This window comes from Gekko japonicus, unplaced genomic scaffold, assembly GCF_001447785.1.
Source record: "Gekko japonicus isolate JY-2015 unplaced genomic scaffold, Gekko_japonicus_V1.1 scaffold3789, whole genome shotgun sequence".
NCBI classification, from domain to species: domain Eukaryota; kingdom Metazoa; phylum Chordata; class Lepidosauria; order Squamata; family Gekkonidae; genus Gekko; species Gekko japonicus.
In genome coordinates, this window is record NW_015165352.1 from 54,529 (window position 1) to 68,041 (window position 13,513).

General features: G+C 45.6%; 1 protein-coding gene across 2 annotated transcripts in view; it reads right to left on the minus strand.

Annotated features, from left to right (window-relative positions):
* The window catches only part of TBC1D24 (TBC1 domain family member 24), a 35,959-nt gene that overhangs the window by 17,974 nt on the left and 4,472 nt on the right, over positions 1–13,513 (minus strand). Inside the window, exons 1-3 of one of the 2 annotated variants that reach the window (XM_015410590.1) lie at positions 11,884–11,949; positions 5,651–6,661; positions 223–240 (exon numbers count right to left, since the gene is read on the minus strand). In XM_015410590.1, coding sequence (XP_015266076.1) covers positions 223–240; positions 5,651–6,609 — 977 coding nt within the window. In that variant the 5' untranslated portion in view covers positions 6,610–6,661; positions 11,884–11,949. Of the gene's footprint in view, positions 1–222; positions 241–5,650; positions 6,662–11,883; positions 11,950–13,513 lie in introns of those variants that run through there. The other variant, XM_015410589.1, reaches the window with a different exon arrangement.

Below are 13,513 nucleotides of genomic sequence, written 5' to 3' on the forward strand. Positions count from 1 at the left end.
TATAGGACTGCAGAGCGGGCAGGCTAGATTGGGCCTTTTGCACCATGTCTTTGGCAGCAGGACTGGTAAAAGGCTTGCAGAGACATTCTTAAGATTTCCCCACCACCACTATCTTGACCCGGAGCAGCCGCCCAGCACTAGCAGCAGACAGCCATGAGGAATCCAAGCCACGCAAAGCAGAGCGAGAACTCCGGTACGGAGAATTCAAACATTTAAACCTACCTTTTGGGAGATGAAGTGCTGCAAGGAAGGAGGGTGCAGCAGATACAGAAGGGACAGAAGGCGGCACGAAATGAGACAAAAAAAAAGAAGTCAGGAAAAGATCAGCAATTTCTTATATTCCAGAGCACATGGAAGACGCCTATACAGAGAGATTTGAATCAGATAAACAAATTAGAGAGTAGAAAGATAGTTCAGCATTCTCTAGTTCTTAATGCCTTCCTTACCATTTCACAACATTATTCCAATTTCTTTTTCAACTTCTGTTCTTCCACAGAGTGGGGTCTTGAGCTACTTACTATTTATCTACCCATTCATACTCAGGTTTCCCAAATACTGTGACTACCAGCCCAGACAAATGAAGCATCAGCATTAGATTTTGATTCCCTCAGTCCTCACAAAAATCCTGCAAGGTAGGTTAGATTGGGAAACAGCAACTAGCCCAAGTTGACGCCACTATGCTTTGTGGTTAAGGCAGAATCTGAAACTCAGGGCTTGTGCTAAAGTTCTCCTTTAAGTTCCTACAACCACTACATGGGGAAAACACCTGAGAGCATTAAAGGTGCTCCTCTGCAGTCTCCTAAGGCACTCCAAAGATATCAATCCAGTTCAAACAATTTCCCTCATACTTATTCCTTAACCTGGCCTAAGACTCTAGCAAGAAATTTTGCTTCCACATAAATGCCAAGTTAACTGATAATAAGTTATGTTCTGAAGTTTGTACATTATAAAACAGCAAACAGAGTTTAAAGAGAGGATTTTATATTCTGTGCTATTCTCAAATTAGCCCTATTTAAATGTTTTTAGGGTTGTTTTTTTTTTAAAAAACAGGCTTTTATGCATGTTGCTATACACACAAACCTCTTTTTAGCCGTTCACTCAGCAGGTGAGAAGCATACATTGTTAATTTGGATAGTGCTGGGTTTAATCTGAATAAATCAACTCCTCATCAAGATCTGACAATCGATATATTTTTCAATTATGGAAGCACTGCTTCTCTGGCAATAAAAATTAGTGGAAGCAATATTAGCAACATGCGACAGAAAGGCTGAATTAGTGTTAATGTTACTACATGGGTATGGCACAGGAAATTCAAACAACCATTTATGTATCACTCGCAAGAAGGGCTCAGTTCTTAGGGACTCCAACACCACAATGAATGCCATAAAGAACAGCTTGGCTGCTAACGTTGCTTTTATTTATTTATTTTCTTTAAAAAGGCGGTTGCTGGGAGAATCACAATTTTGAGCAAAGGAACTATGTGTACATCCACCCATTTCCGTCCATTTTTTTCTGTGGAAATCTCTTCACTTTGCAGTTCCCTTTCGTTGGCAGGGTTCCACACAGTAGAAAAAGCCCAGCAGGAACTCATTAGCATAATAGGCCACACCCCAAAGCAGAAACTCATTAACATATTAGGCCACACCCCTGACAACACAGCTCATTAGCACACTAGGCCGCACCCCCATGTTAACAGAAGTGTTGTTATCCAGCCACACCCACCTTTCGCTTGTTATTCTGTTTACCTTGTTTGTTGTCAAAACCCAGGGCCTTTTTTTTGTAGCAGGAACCCTTTGCATGTTAGGCCACACACCCCTAATGTAGCCAATCCTAATGAGTTTCTGCTGTTGGGTGTGGCCTATTATGCTAATGCGTTCCTGCTAGGTGTGGCCAACTTGGGAGCCAGCCAGAACTCAGTTTCTGTGCATTCCTGACCAGAAATAGCACTGGTTCCACATATATGGAAGAAATCAGATCTTGAGCAGAACACCAGTTGGCAAGGAACAACTCAAGTACCTGCCTCTGCTCAGGAGACGCAACCTTCCAAGGGATCACTTAAGGGAAGAGTGGGGGGGGGGAAGAGAGTGCACCAGGCCTTAGTTATGTGCATCTTGCAGGTGTAACAGGTAGCTTACTCCTAAATAGCAGCACCTAGCGAGGCATAGCCCTGACCCGGATAGCCCAGGCTGGCCCAGCTAAGCAAGGTTGTCCCTGGTTAGTATTTGGAAGGAAGTCCAGGGTCATGACAACAGAGGCAGCCATCTCCGAACATCTCTTGCCATAAGTTGGCTGCAATTTGACAGCAACAAAAACAGCAAGAAACAGCTGCCCTGCAAAGAAAGTTTGCTTACAAACCCTAAAAACACAACTGACCTGACCTTTACCTAACATTAAATGCCAGCAGCTCAATATCCTACGATTAGTCTGTCCACAACTCCAGGCCACTTGAACTGGAAGATTTGTGGTCTGGTGCTAAGACTGAACTTTTCACTACATGAGGAAGAGTGCGCATGGATAGAGCTCTCTTCAGGAACAGAGGAGAAAAGCTTCAGTCCCACCCCATGTTCCCTCTAAGCTGTAAAGGCTTGTGAGCAAAAATTCTACTTTGTGAGCTACTGGCATTAAAGTTGTGAGCGAGCGATTTGGCTACTGCATAAATTAGTTTGCTCTGGAGCCATCCTTCCTGAGCAAAGGCAAACGTGAGTGAGCCAGAGGCTAAAAAACTGAGCTAGCTCACACAATCTCAGCTTAGAGGGAACACTGGTCCCACCACTAGTCGGGTGATGTGGTGCTTCTGGATTGGCCGTGTCTGGTATGAACACCGGGACCGTGCCTTTCCCTGGTCGACAGAAGAGATAGAAATATGTTGAAAAAGGTATGCCTACCCTATTCCCAAGTCCTGGCAAATGTTGCTAGCAAGGATCCTGGCAGATTGTGCTCCCTAAAATAGAGAGAAGGGTTGGGCTACTAATATTATTAATTGATTGTTAAAGGTAAAGGTTTCCCTTGCTCGAAAGCCAGTCGAATCCGACTCTAGGGTTGCGGTGCTCATCTCCGTTTCAAAGCCGAAGAGCCAGCACTGTCGGAAGACGTTTCCGTGGTCATGTGGCCGGCATGACTAAACACCAAGGCGCATGGAACGCTGTTACTTTCCTATTAATTGTGGGTCTAAATTAATGAATTAATAGATTACATTGGATTAACTGCCCTGTGTAAATTGATTAATTAATTGGTTGGTTTATAAATTAACAAATTAATTGACAAAAGATTAGCATTGGATATCTTGAAGTTAAATTTGCCACCAATATTTATTAGCCTCTAATTTTATTTGCCACTAATATTACTGGCTAAATTTGAAGAGAAGGGGAGGGGAAAGGCAATCATAGGCTATTATGCGAAATTATATGGGCTGTAAGGGAATTGTTTAAGAGTAAACTTAATGGGAAGAGAGTGATAGTAAAATTAGGAACCTGTAGGCAGCTAACTGAGCAAGGGAAACTTTTATCTGTAAAAGCTGCTGGTACACAGGGCACTGTCCACACCCTGAAACTTCATGAAGGAAATGAGGAAACAGTCCCATCAGTCAAAAAGAGAAGGGTGCAGGCAGATGTACACACAAGTCCTATGCCAGTTTAAATCACTTCTGGGGGGTCTACTTACAAAAAATCTGCAAGTTCCCATACCACTTCTCAGCCACCGGTCTTGTCCTATTTCTACTACAAGAAAGTGGAATATATTGAACATTGATGCAGTGCTCCAAAACATCAAACTCTTCACACCTTCCCCAGAATCTTTAACACATGCAGGAATACATGTCAACCTGATCTGCCACCAGTGTTCCCTCTAAGCTGAGTTAGTGCGAGCTCGCTCACAGTTTTTTAGTTTTTTAGCCTCCGACTCACCCATTTTTGCCTTGGCTCAGGAAGGATGGCTCCAGAGCAAACTGATCTATGCAGTAGTCAAATGGCTTGCTCACAACTTTGCTCACGAAGTAGAATTTTTGCTCACAAGACTCCACAGCTTAGAGGGAGCAGACTGCCACCCCACTGGAACATTTCACAACACGTACTTGTGGTTAAAGATCCCATGCACATCCCCAAATGGATATTTTTGGTACCCTTAGCCACTCTAGATTTGCCAGTTCTTTTTCTCTTATGTTCATCTTTTTAGAGAGTAAGCCTTGATGGCAGGGCTCTGTTTGGTCAATATATTTTATGCAATGCACAGTGGATTTGGGGGCTTCATACGTAATACATTTCACAACCAAGTGAGTGTGGTATGCACTCTGCATAATGTGAATTTATTTACAAAATGTTACAGTGTTCTTGGGTATAGACCAATGTTCCCTCTAAGCTGTGGGGTCCTGTGAGCAAAAATTCTACTTTCTGAGCGACCGGCATTAAAGTTGTGAGCAGGTGACTTAGCTGCTGCATAAATTAGTTTGCTCTGGTGCCATCCTTCCTGAGCTAAGACAAAAGTGTGTGAGCCAGAAGCTAAAAAACTGTGAGCTAGCTCACATGAACTCAGCTTAGAGGGAACACTGGTATAGACCATTTCCAAGCACGTATTTCTAGACAGCAAAGTTGCTTTTTAATTTATTTGTTAGTGAAGCTTAGGAGTGGTAGCATTATGGAAAAAAAACAACCAACAACATTCCGACAAAAATAACTTTCTACCGGGAAATCCAAGAAACTCTCACCTATTATCTGTCAGCTTGTAAACTGTAAGTCACTTGCTTAATTATCCAAGTAGGACTATCCACCCAATGTATCTGATGAAGGGAGCTTTGACACTTGGAAATCTTATTGGTCTCTAAGGCCCTACTGAGACTTGAATCTAGCTCTTCTGCTACAGACCGAGATGGCCACCTTCTGACACTATCCCTCTCAACTAAGTAGGTAAGAGGGGGAAAAAACCACACATTTTTCTCTGCATCCGCCCCCCCAATTCCTTTCAGGCCACTATGTCACAGATCAGCATTGATGTGCAAGCAGGTGAACTAGCACAAGTTTTGGGGTTCATAACTTGAACAAATCTGTACAAGCCTGGGATAACTCATATGACCGGGAAGAACCACGGTTTGCTCTGGCGTGACTCTAGGAAATGACAAATATTCAAATTCTCTGGACACTGGACCAGCAGATGTCTGCCATGCAGATAGATACCCTTAACTGTGGATTGCACAGTGCGCAGACTTCTCACAAAAGGGAGAGCAATCCCAGCAACAAAACATTCCTCTGGGCAGGGCTCTTTTTGTAGAAAAAGCCCAGCAGGAACTCATTAGCATAATAGGCCACACCCAACAGCAGGAACTCATTAGCATATTAGGCCACACCCCTGACATTAGGCCACACCCCCATGTTACCAGAAGTGTGGCCATCCAGCCACACCCACCTTTTGCTTCTTATTCTGTTTACCTTGTTTGTTGTCAAAACCCAGGACTTTTATTGGAGCAGGAACTCCTTTGCATGTTAGGCCACACACCCCTAATGTAGCCAATCCTAATGAGTTCCTGCTGTTGGACGTGGCCTATTATGCTAATAAGTTCCTGCTGGGCGTGGCCAACTTGGGAGCCAGCCGGAACTCCGTTCCTGTGCGTTCCTGCCCCAAAATCGCCCTGCTTCTGGGACATTATACAGATCCCCATTACCTCTTCTGCTTGACCGTTATGCCTTTCTGCTGAAGAGCCTTCTCGTTCGCCATCTGCAGAAGATGGATCTCCTTCCGCGAGAAGAGCCGGATGGCAAACGCTTTCTCTAGCAGCTTCTCGGGGGACACCGACTTTGCGATGTCCCTAACGAACGCCCGGATGTCCTGCTGCACGTTGTCTGACTCCATCGTCTGCCCGGCTCTCACTTTGTGAAAGAACTTCAAGAGGGCCAGGGCAACACGGTAGAGCACCTTGTAGCCTTCCACCAAGAACACGTCAAAAACGCGTCCGATGTAAGTCATGGGTAGCTCTCCAAAGAGCCACCGCTGCCAGTCGGAGTACACTTCCAGCACATCTTCCGACACGGCCACCATAAGCTTGTGAGCCGCCTGACAGTACTTGTTCACCAGGTCGCCAAAGGTCATGCAAGAGGACTCAAAGGCCAAGAAAGTCTGGTCAATGAAGCGCTTGGAGGGATCGTTGCAGGCCAGCATGCGGCAGACCTTCTCAAAGCACTCCGCCTCGTCCCTGCTGTAGTGGAGGAGGAGCGCCACCACCGACGGCAGCGCCGGGCAGAATGATATGTCCGGGAACTGGCTCGCGATGCACGAGATGATCTTCCTCACTGCCCCGACGCCCTCTGCATTCAGACAGTAAGTGGGAACTAAGCTGTCGTCCACAAATTCTGGCAGGGGAAGGGTGCTGCTGCTACGTTTGCCGACAATCTTCACGACAATGTCCCGGTAGACGTTGGCGTCCGGCGTCACGGTGCGGCAAGGGATGTTGCTGATTAGTTTGTGGTACACTTTGGCTCTTAACGAGTGGTTCTTGGCCCAATAACCCTGGCGAGCCAGTTGCTTCAGCTCTTGGAATTCTGTGCTGGTCAGCTCTTTCGAGTCCTGGTCCTGGATAGAAGAGTCCATCTTATCCCAATCTATGAAACGGCTGTACTCGCCCATGGCTGCTGAGGGTCTTTGCAAGGTAACATTCACACACACTCTGTCCTGGCCCCTGGAAAAAGAACAGAAAGCACAAGTAGCTTATTTGTGTTTTACTGTACTCAAGAAATATACACCACGTCAGTTCATAACTGCTGAGTTGAGCTTGCCTGGAGGATAGCCGAACTGCCCAGGGGAAGACTGCATGCTTGTGACCCAGAGTTTGCACTTCCCTCTGTGAACAGCCTCGCTCTTGCATCAGGAAGCCTTGCTCTATCCTAGGTGTAGCCCCAAGTGTTCTGAGGAAGTGCTGGTGAGAGTCAGATTTTTATGGAAGTCAGTTTCAACTGTCCAGCTTGCAAAACTCTGGGCTCCTTTATAGCAAGAGGCAGAAATCTTCACAAGCGAGAGGAACAACTCACAGACAAGAGGAATCACTGCAGCGCTTTAAAAAGAACATTGGTTTCGTTGCACATACTGACAGAGAATGTTCTCCCACCTCAGGACATATCGAGCCCTGTTAATCAATGCGATTTAACAGAACGCTGCTGGTGCTTCTACAGTCGAATTCTTCCTGTGCCAGTGGACAGCTGAATGGATTCTCTTAATGAGGTTAAATGCGGCTCAATATTTGCCCTTGGCTCTGTTTACGCCAGAGCCACATGCTACTCTCAACCCTTGGACTCAGCTGCTGGAATACAGATCCGAATAATGCCCCGACGCTAATCAATCAAAATATACTGGGTGACAATTGCTCCACTTTCCTGCTTCCTCGAGGTACAATTTTATTTTAAAAAACTAACAGTCACTCCTCACTGTGCTACTGCAAAGACGAGACTTCAAGAATTCCCTTGATAAAAAATGCCATACAAATGGAAACACACCTGGAAACCTAGTAAAGACTGCATCCTACCAACCTAAGCAAGGCAGAATAGCCAAAAATAAAAGCCCCTCTCTACCAGCAAGATGGAAAAGCAGTTCATAAGTCGGTCCATCTTGTAATGACCTGATTAAGCCAAAAGCAGCACGCAGCAAAGAGCACTCTCAGAATCTTATACTGAGAGCTTTCAAAAGACACCATTCATAAAACACTACACAGTGATCCATGGCTGCAAGTGCAGGATGCATTTAATTAAAAGCTGGCTGCACAGAAGTATCCAGATAATGAAGCACTGGAAGAAGAGGCAGAGTTTTTAAAAACATGCTATACCTCAGGGAGGGGGGAAATCACTGCACTGATTTAGTAACGCAGAGGAACTAAATACACTATCTATTCTTATGCCAAAATGATTAAAGCATCAGCAGTACTCCTGAATTTCTGATGGAAAAAAAAATACAGTGTTAAATTATCCCCTCATTTAAGGCAAAAGAAACTGTACTTAGGCCCCAGTCACACGGAGCATTTGCCCTGCTGAAGGCACGGGAGTCCCGCGGAGTATCCGGGCGCGATCACACAGGAACATCTGGGAGGCGTAGCACCCCCGTGGCGACCCCGTGGCAAGCCGCCGAAGCCGCGCAGTAAAAAACTAGTACACCGCATGTACTAGCAAACGCTTTGCCACGGGCCGCCTATGGAAGCCTCCCGGTCCGTGTTCCCTCTAAGCTGAGTTAGTGTGAGCTAGCTCACAGTTGTTTAGCCTCCGGCTCACACATTTTTGTCTTGGCTCAGGGAGGATGGCTCCAGAGCCTACTAATTTATGGAGCAGCCAATTTGCTCGGTCACAATTTTAATGCCAATAGCTCACAAAGTAGAATTTTTGCTCACAAGACTCCATAGCTCAGAGGGAACATTGCTCCCGGTGTGATCGTGCCGGCGCGCGGCTTCCTCCCCCGGCGTCCTCTTTGCTGCGGGGAAGCCGCCGTCGCGTCTGATCGCATAATAGTGCATCAGAATGCGATGGCACAAATAGCCGCGCTTCCCCCTCGCGTTTTCCGGCACGTCTGGCCGGGGCCTTGGTGATGCAGTTCCAGATGAATGACTTGTAACCCACCTAACATTCTGCCTATAGGAAAACCCGTGCCACTTATTTTCCCCACAACAACTTCTTGGAATCCCATCCTTAAAGGTGGTTACGACTTTAAAAAAATACCTGCTCAGAGGTTTGTTTGGAATGGTTTGTCACAGGAAGTTAGAAGCCTACTTTCTCAGAGCTGGCAAGGCAAAGGGTGAACAACCGATTAGGAGGGTGGTGCGGAGCTTTGACTGTGGATTGTTCTGTTGGGACCAATGTTCCCTCTAAGCTGTGGAGTCTTGTGAGCAAAAATTCTCCTTTGTGAGCTCCTGGCATTAAAAATTGTGGTTTGGCTCCTGCATAGATTAGTTTGCTCTGGAGCCCTCCTTCCTGAGCGAAGACAAAAATGTGTGAGCCAGAGGCTAAAAAACTGAGCTAGCTCACACTAACTCAGCTTAGAGGGAACTCTGGTTGGGACACCTATTTTTGTAGTTTAACTGTACATTGTAAAATAAATTCTATTAAAGGTTACTTTGTTAGCTTACAGGAGCTGCCTTGGGTCACCTTTTGCAAAGGGAGGGGGAAAGCTGATTATGTCGTTAAAATATGTGAAGCCCACCCAAATGGTGAAACTAAATACTACTTGAATGAGCAGTGGGGAAACTCTTTTAGAGGAAGTCAAATCGAATATCATTATCAAGGGCAAACCAGAAGATCAGACCCGCCCCCCAAGTTATTCCCCCAACAACTCAATCAGCAATATATGCAAAAACAAAAGCATATTAACTCAGTACCTGAAAAGTAACTAAGTCGCAGAAATGACTGTTGCCACACAATCATAGCCGGCCTGTCCTCTGAAAGGAAAGGCAGCCGGCATGTAGCCTCTTAAGATGATCTCCAAGACTCACATGGTAATAACCTTTAAAGCTCTAAGTGGCTTAGGAGCAGGTTAGAACCAGAACTCTGATATGAGCCCAGAGACAAATCAGCACTTAGTGAGACTCTGAGTAGCATACTGCTACTCTGCAACAATACTCTGTCTACTCACCACCACGCAGCCAGGAAGCTGTGGGTTGAGCAATTCTCCCCTTCCACTACAGCAAGTGAGAACTGGTCTTGTGCAAGGGCAGCCAGACTCAGAAACAAAACTCAAGACGGTTCATAATTAAGAGCCGTCGTTTGGAGGACGGGGAATGTGTTCAGATAATCCGTTTACGTGCTCTCATTCCTTTCCTCATTTCTGGACTGTTCTACCCTTAGTTTACTGTTTGAATTAAACTATATGTGGTCTACTCTGACTTCCAAACCAAGTCTGCCAACCTTGGAGAGGGGCTGAGCCACAGTATGGCCCATTCTGATGGCAGAAAGAATAGAGCAGGCAACCTAAAAATGGAGACGGGAGCATCCAGTGTGGCAATTATATTTTCTGAAACGAATAAACAGAATTGTCATTCCTCTAGCCCACATGCATTGAAAATTTTCCCTTTATAGTTCCACATCCCCATATATACAGGGGTCATTTCGTAGAAAAAGAGGTGCAGGAGCTCATTAGCATAACTTATTTGCATATGCCACACCCCCTGACATCACCAGAAGTGTGTCAGAAGGCAACACCCACCGCTCAGGCTCCACTGGACTGTTTTGGATTGCTAGCTATTGGGGGGGGAGAACGTGCAGATCTGTCCTCGCAGAGGAGGGAGCGCTTGCACCTGAATAAAACTTGGTCTTAAAGGTGCCACTGGACAGTTTTGGACCTGTTGGCTCTGCAACTTACCTGGCTGCTTCTTGCTCTGACTGAGGGCTGCTGGGAGCAGGGGGTGGGGCTTGTTGCACGTGCCCGCCCCCTGGGCTCTTTACTGCCGGAGCTCCGCTCCTATAGGAAATGACCCCTGCATATACATATCTCATTTTGTCCCCTCCACGAACTGTTCCCCAGACTCCCTTTTCCCTGTCATTCCCAAAAGAAGAGTCCCTGCATTACTCATCCGTTCTGACTGCGTTTGATTGAGACAAGCAGGAATCCCATGTATGTTTTAAAATGGCCGTTCTCACAGTTCTGCCTTCTTGGTGGAGGACAAAGGCTGATAGTTTAAGTGAGCAGCGGCTATCCAGTCAAGGGCGCACCACCACCAACCAGCTTCCCTCCTGCACAACCAAGTAAAACAGCTCAGGCTTCATCTGCAGGCGCAGGCAGGGAACCCTGAAAACTGCCTATGTACACTGGCATCTTTGTAAGCCTGAAAGCAAATACAGGGTTGTTGTTGTTGTTTTTACTAGACTTCCACATGCATGCAAAGTTAAGACAAAAGTCAGATTAGGTTGAACACATCCACACTGACACACACCCCCCCTTTAAAGATAGCAGCCTTGGAGATCACTGTGTGCTCTAGAGCCATAACAGCATAATGTACAGAAATTAAACCAATCATATCATCGCAGCAATGGCTCGCCTTGCTTGGAAGTTTGACCTTAAAGGCATATTAACATTTTTAAACGTTTGTTTATTCCCGAGGACCAGTGAAAACATCTGTCAGTTCACAGATTTCTCAGTGTGAACTTAAAATAACTTCATATTATTCAATTCAATTTATTACGGGTCTATATGACCGAAGTCTTGACCAAAAGAGAATGCAAAAGGGGTAAAATAGGTACATAAAATTGACATAAAACATGACAAGGTACATAGTCACTATCAGTAAACATATAAAACCCAGGCATAGCCCAGAGAATAAAAAAACTAACTACACTTGGGGCGGAGCCAACTAACTAAAATCCTCCGAAGATTGAAAATCGGTATAGATGTTTGCAAAGGTGATAAAGTTTTCAATGTTTCTTGAGAGCAGCAACCTTAGCCAGGAACCGCGAACTTCATATTATGTTACTAACAGCAGCCATGAAAACTCTGAAGATACCAAATGCTACAAGGACAGTACAGACAGCTCCAGAATTCAACATTTGTGATCTCGTGAAACATTCTATTCGGCACAAAGCTCTCTTATCAAAAACCCTGCATGTGCCCATCCTTCTTTATCTGCTAAAAGCCAGCACAATCCACAACCTGAATGGACGAGAGGCAGGAGGAGATTAAAAGGGGAATGGCAATAACCGTGGACATGAAAACGACAGTCTGAGACTAGCCTAGTCCAGGAAAACCAGACAACGTGAATGCTGCAAGTCTCACTCAAGCTCCTCAGTTAAATTTGGGGCTGGGACACTTCCAGGAACCCGGACTGCCCACCCTCCTAAAAATTACACGGTGCTTTCCAGCTCTGGGTAAATTACTTCAGTTCAGCTAGCTTGACAGGTGTTTCAACATCCAAATGTTTGACCCCTTAATACCTACCTCTTCTGTTCAATTCTCGTAAGCCCTCAATCACCGTACCCTTCTTCCTTCTACCCACCATCTCGCATTAGGCAAGCTGTTATGAGAAATCACGACTAACTCGTGGTTTGAATCAGATTTTAATTACAATCTCATGATTGCTTTGGAGAAAGCGCAGGGTGAGCCATGTCCACGCAGAAGCCCCGGAAGTCATTTGAGTTCGTCAAGACCAAGAAAAGCACTCTATATTTGGATCGCTTTGGATTATGTCACAGCGTGTCAAAAGGAATGTCAACAACGGCCTTCAACCACAAGAATGGCTGCAGGAAATTTCAGCTCCGTCAGCCTAGCACATTAGAACCCCACCACAGGAGCAGCAAAATATAAGCAAGCACAAGAGGTTTGAAAGCATGCTTATCAGTTGTGTTTATACAACAACCACTCTGTAACTCTTGAACAGTTCCGTTTGCTTAGAGTACCAACGTTAGCTCTTGCTGATAAGAAATACCAATAACTCCTTCACTTTAGATTTTATATCAGATCCAAAAGACACCTTTGCCAAACGCACCTGTACTTGCAATAAGCAGCTTAAAAAAATACATTCGGCAACAACCCGGCATTAATCTCTTATGTCATCAGACTATTCTATATTATATTGTGGGTCAGTTACAGCATATTCTCTTTAGGATGAGTTTTGGGGGGTGTCTATTCCCCACAGGGGTCGTTTCGTAGAAAAAGAGCTAGGGGAACTTATTAGCATAACTCATTAGCATATGCCACACCCCCTGACATCACCAAAAGTGTGTCATAAGGCCACACCCCCTGACATCACCGGAAGTGTGTCATAAGGCCACACACTCCGCCCCCAACGGTCCTGGCCGCCGCCGGCCTTGCAGCTCCACTGCCGACGGCCGGAAGCAGGGGGCGGGGCTTCGTCATGTGCCCCGCCCCCTGTACCTCACCCGGGGGAACTGCGATCCCCCGCAATCCCCCCGAAATGACCTCTGATTCCCCAGAAGCAAACATAGGACTGCTGTTTTAACCTTAGTTTCAGAGGATTAGAGTTATCAACCACCAGGTGATGGCTGGCGCTCCCCCACTATGACAACTGATCGCCAGGTGACAAGAGATCAGTTCACCTGGATGTTATACAAATTAACATCCAGTCAAAAATAGAAGACTGAAGTCAAAATGAGGAGGAAGTTCTTGTATTTTATGGCGATGAAATAACGGAAAACAGTTAGGCCAAAGGACCCATCAAAGTTGACTGCTTTCTGAGCCCAGTCAGGAAATACATGAAGTTAAATACTTAAAATGACATCATCGCATCATCATCATGAGAATAATATTCAGAAGGCATAATTGGTTACAAAAACTTAAAACAACATTTACATAAAAATCTCCTTATTGGTCAAAGTAAAGAAAGGTGTGTCCAGGGCTCTTTTTGTAGAAAAAGCCCAGCAGGAACTCATTAGCATAACAGGCCACATCCAACAGCATAAACTCATTAGCATATTAGGCCACACCCCTGACAGCACAGCTCATTAGCACATTAGGCCGCACCCCCATGCTACCAGAAGTGTGGTTATCCAGCCACACCCACCTTTTGCTTGTTATTCTGTTTACCTTGTTTGTTGTCAAAACCCAGGGC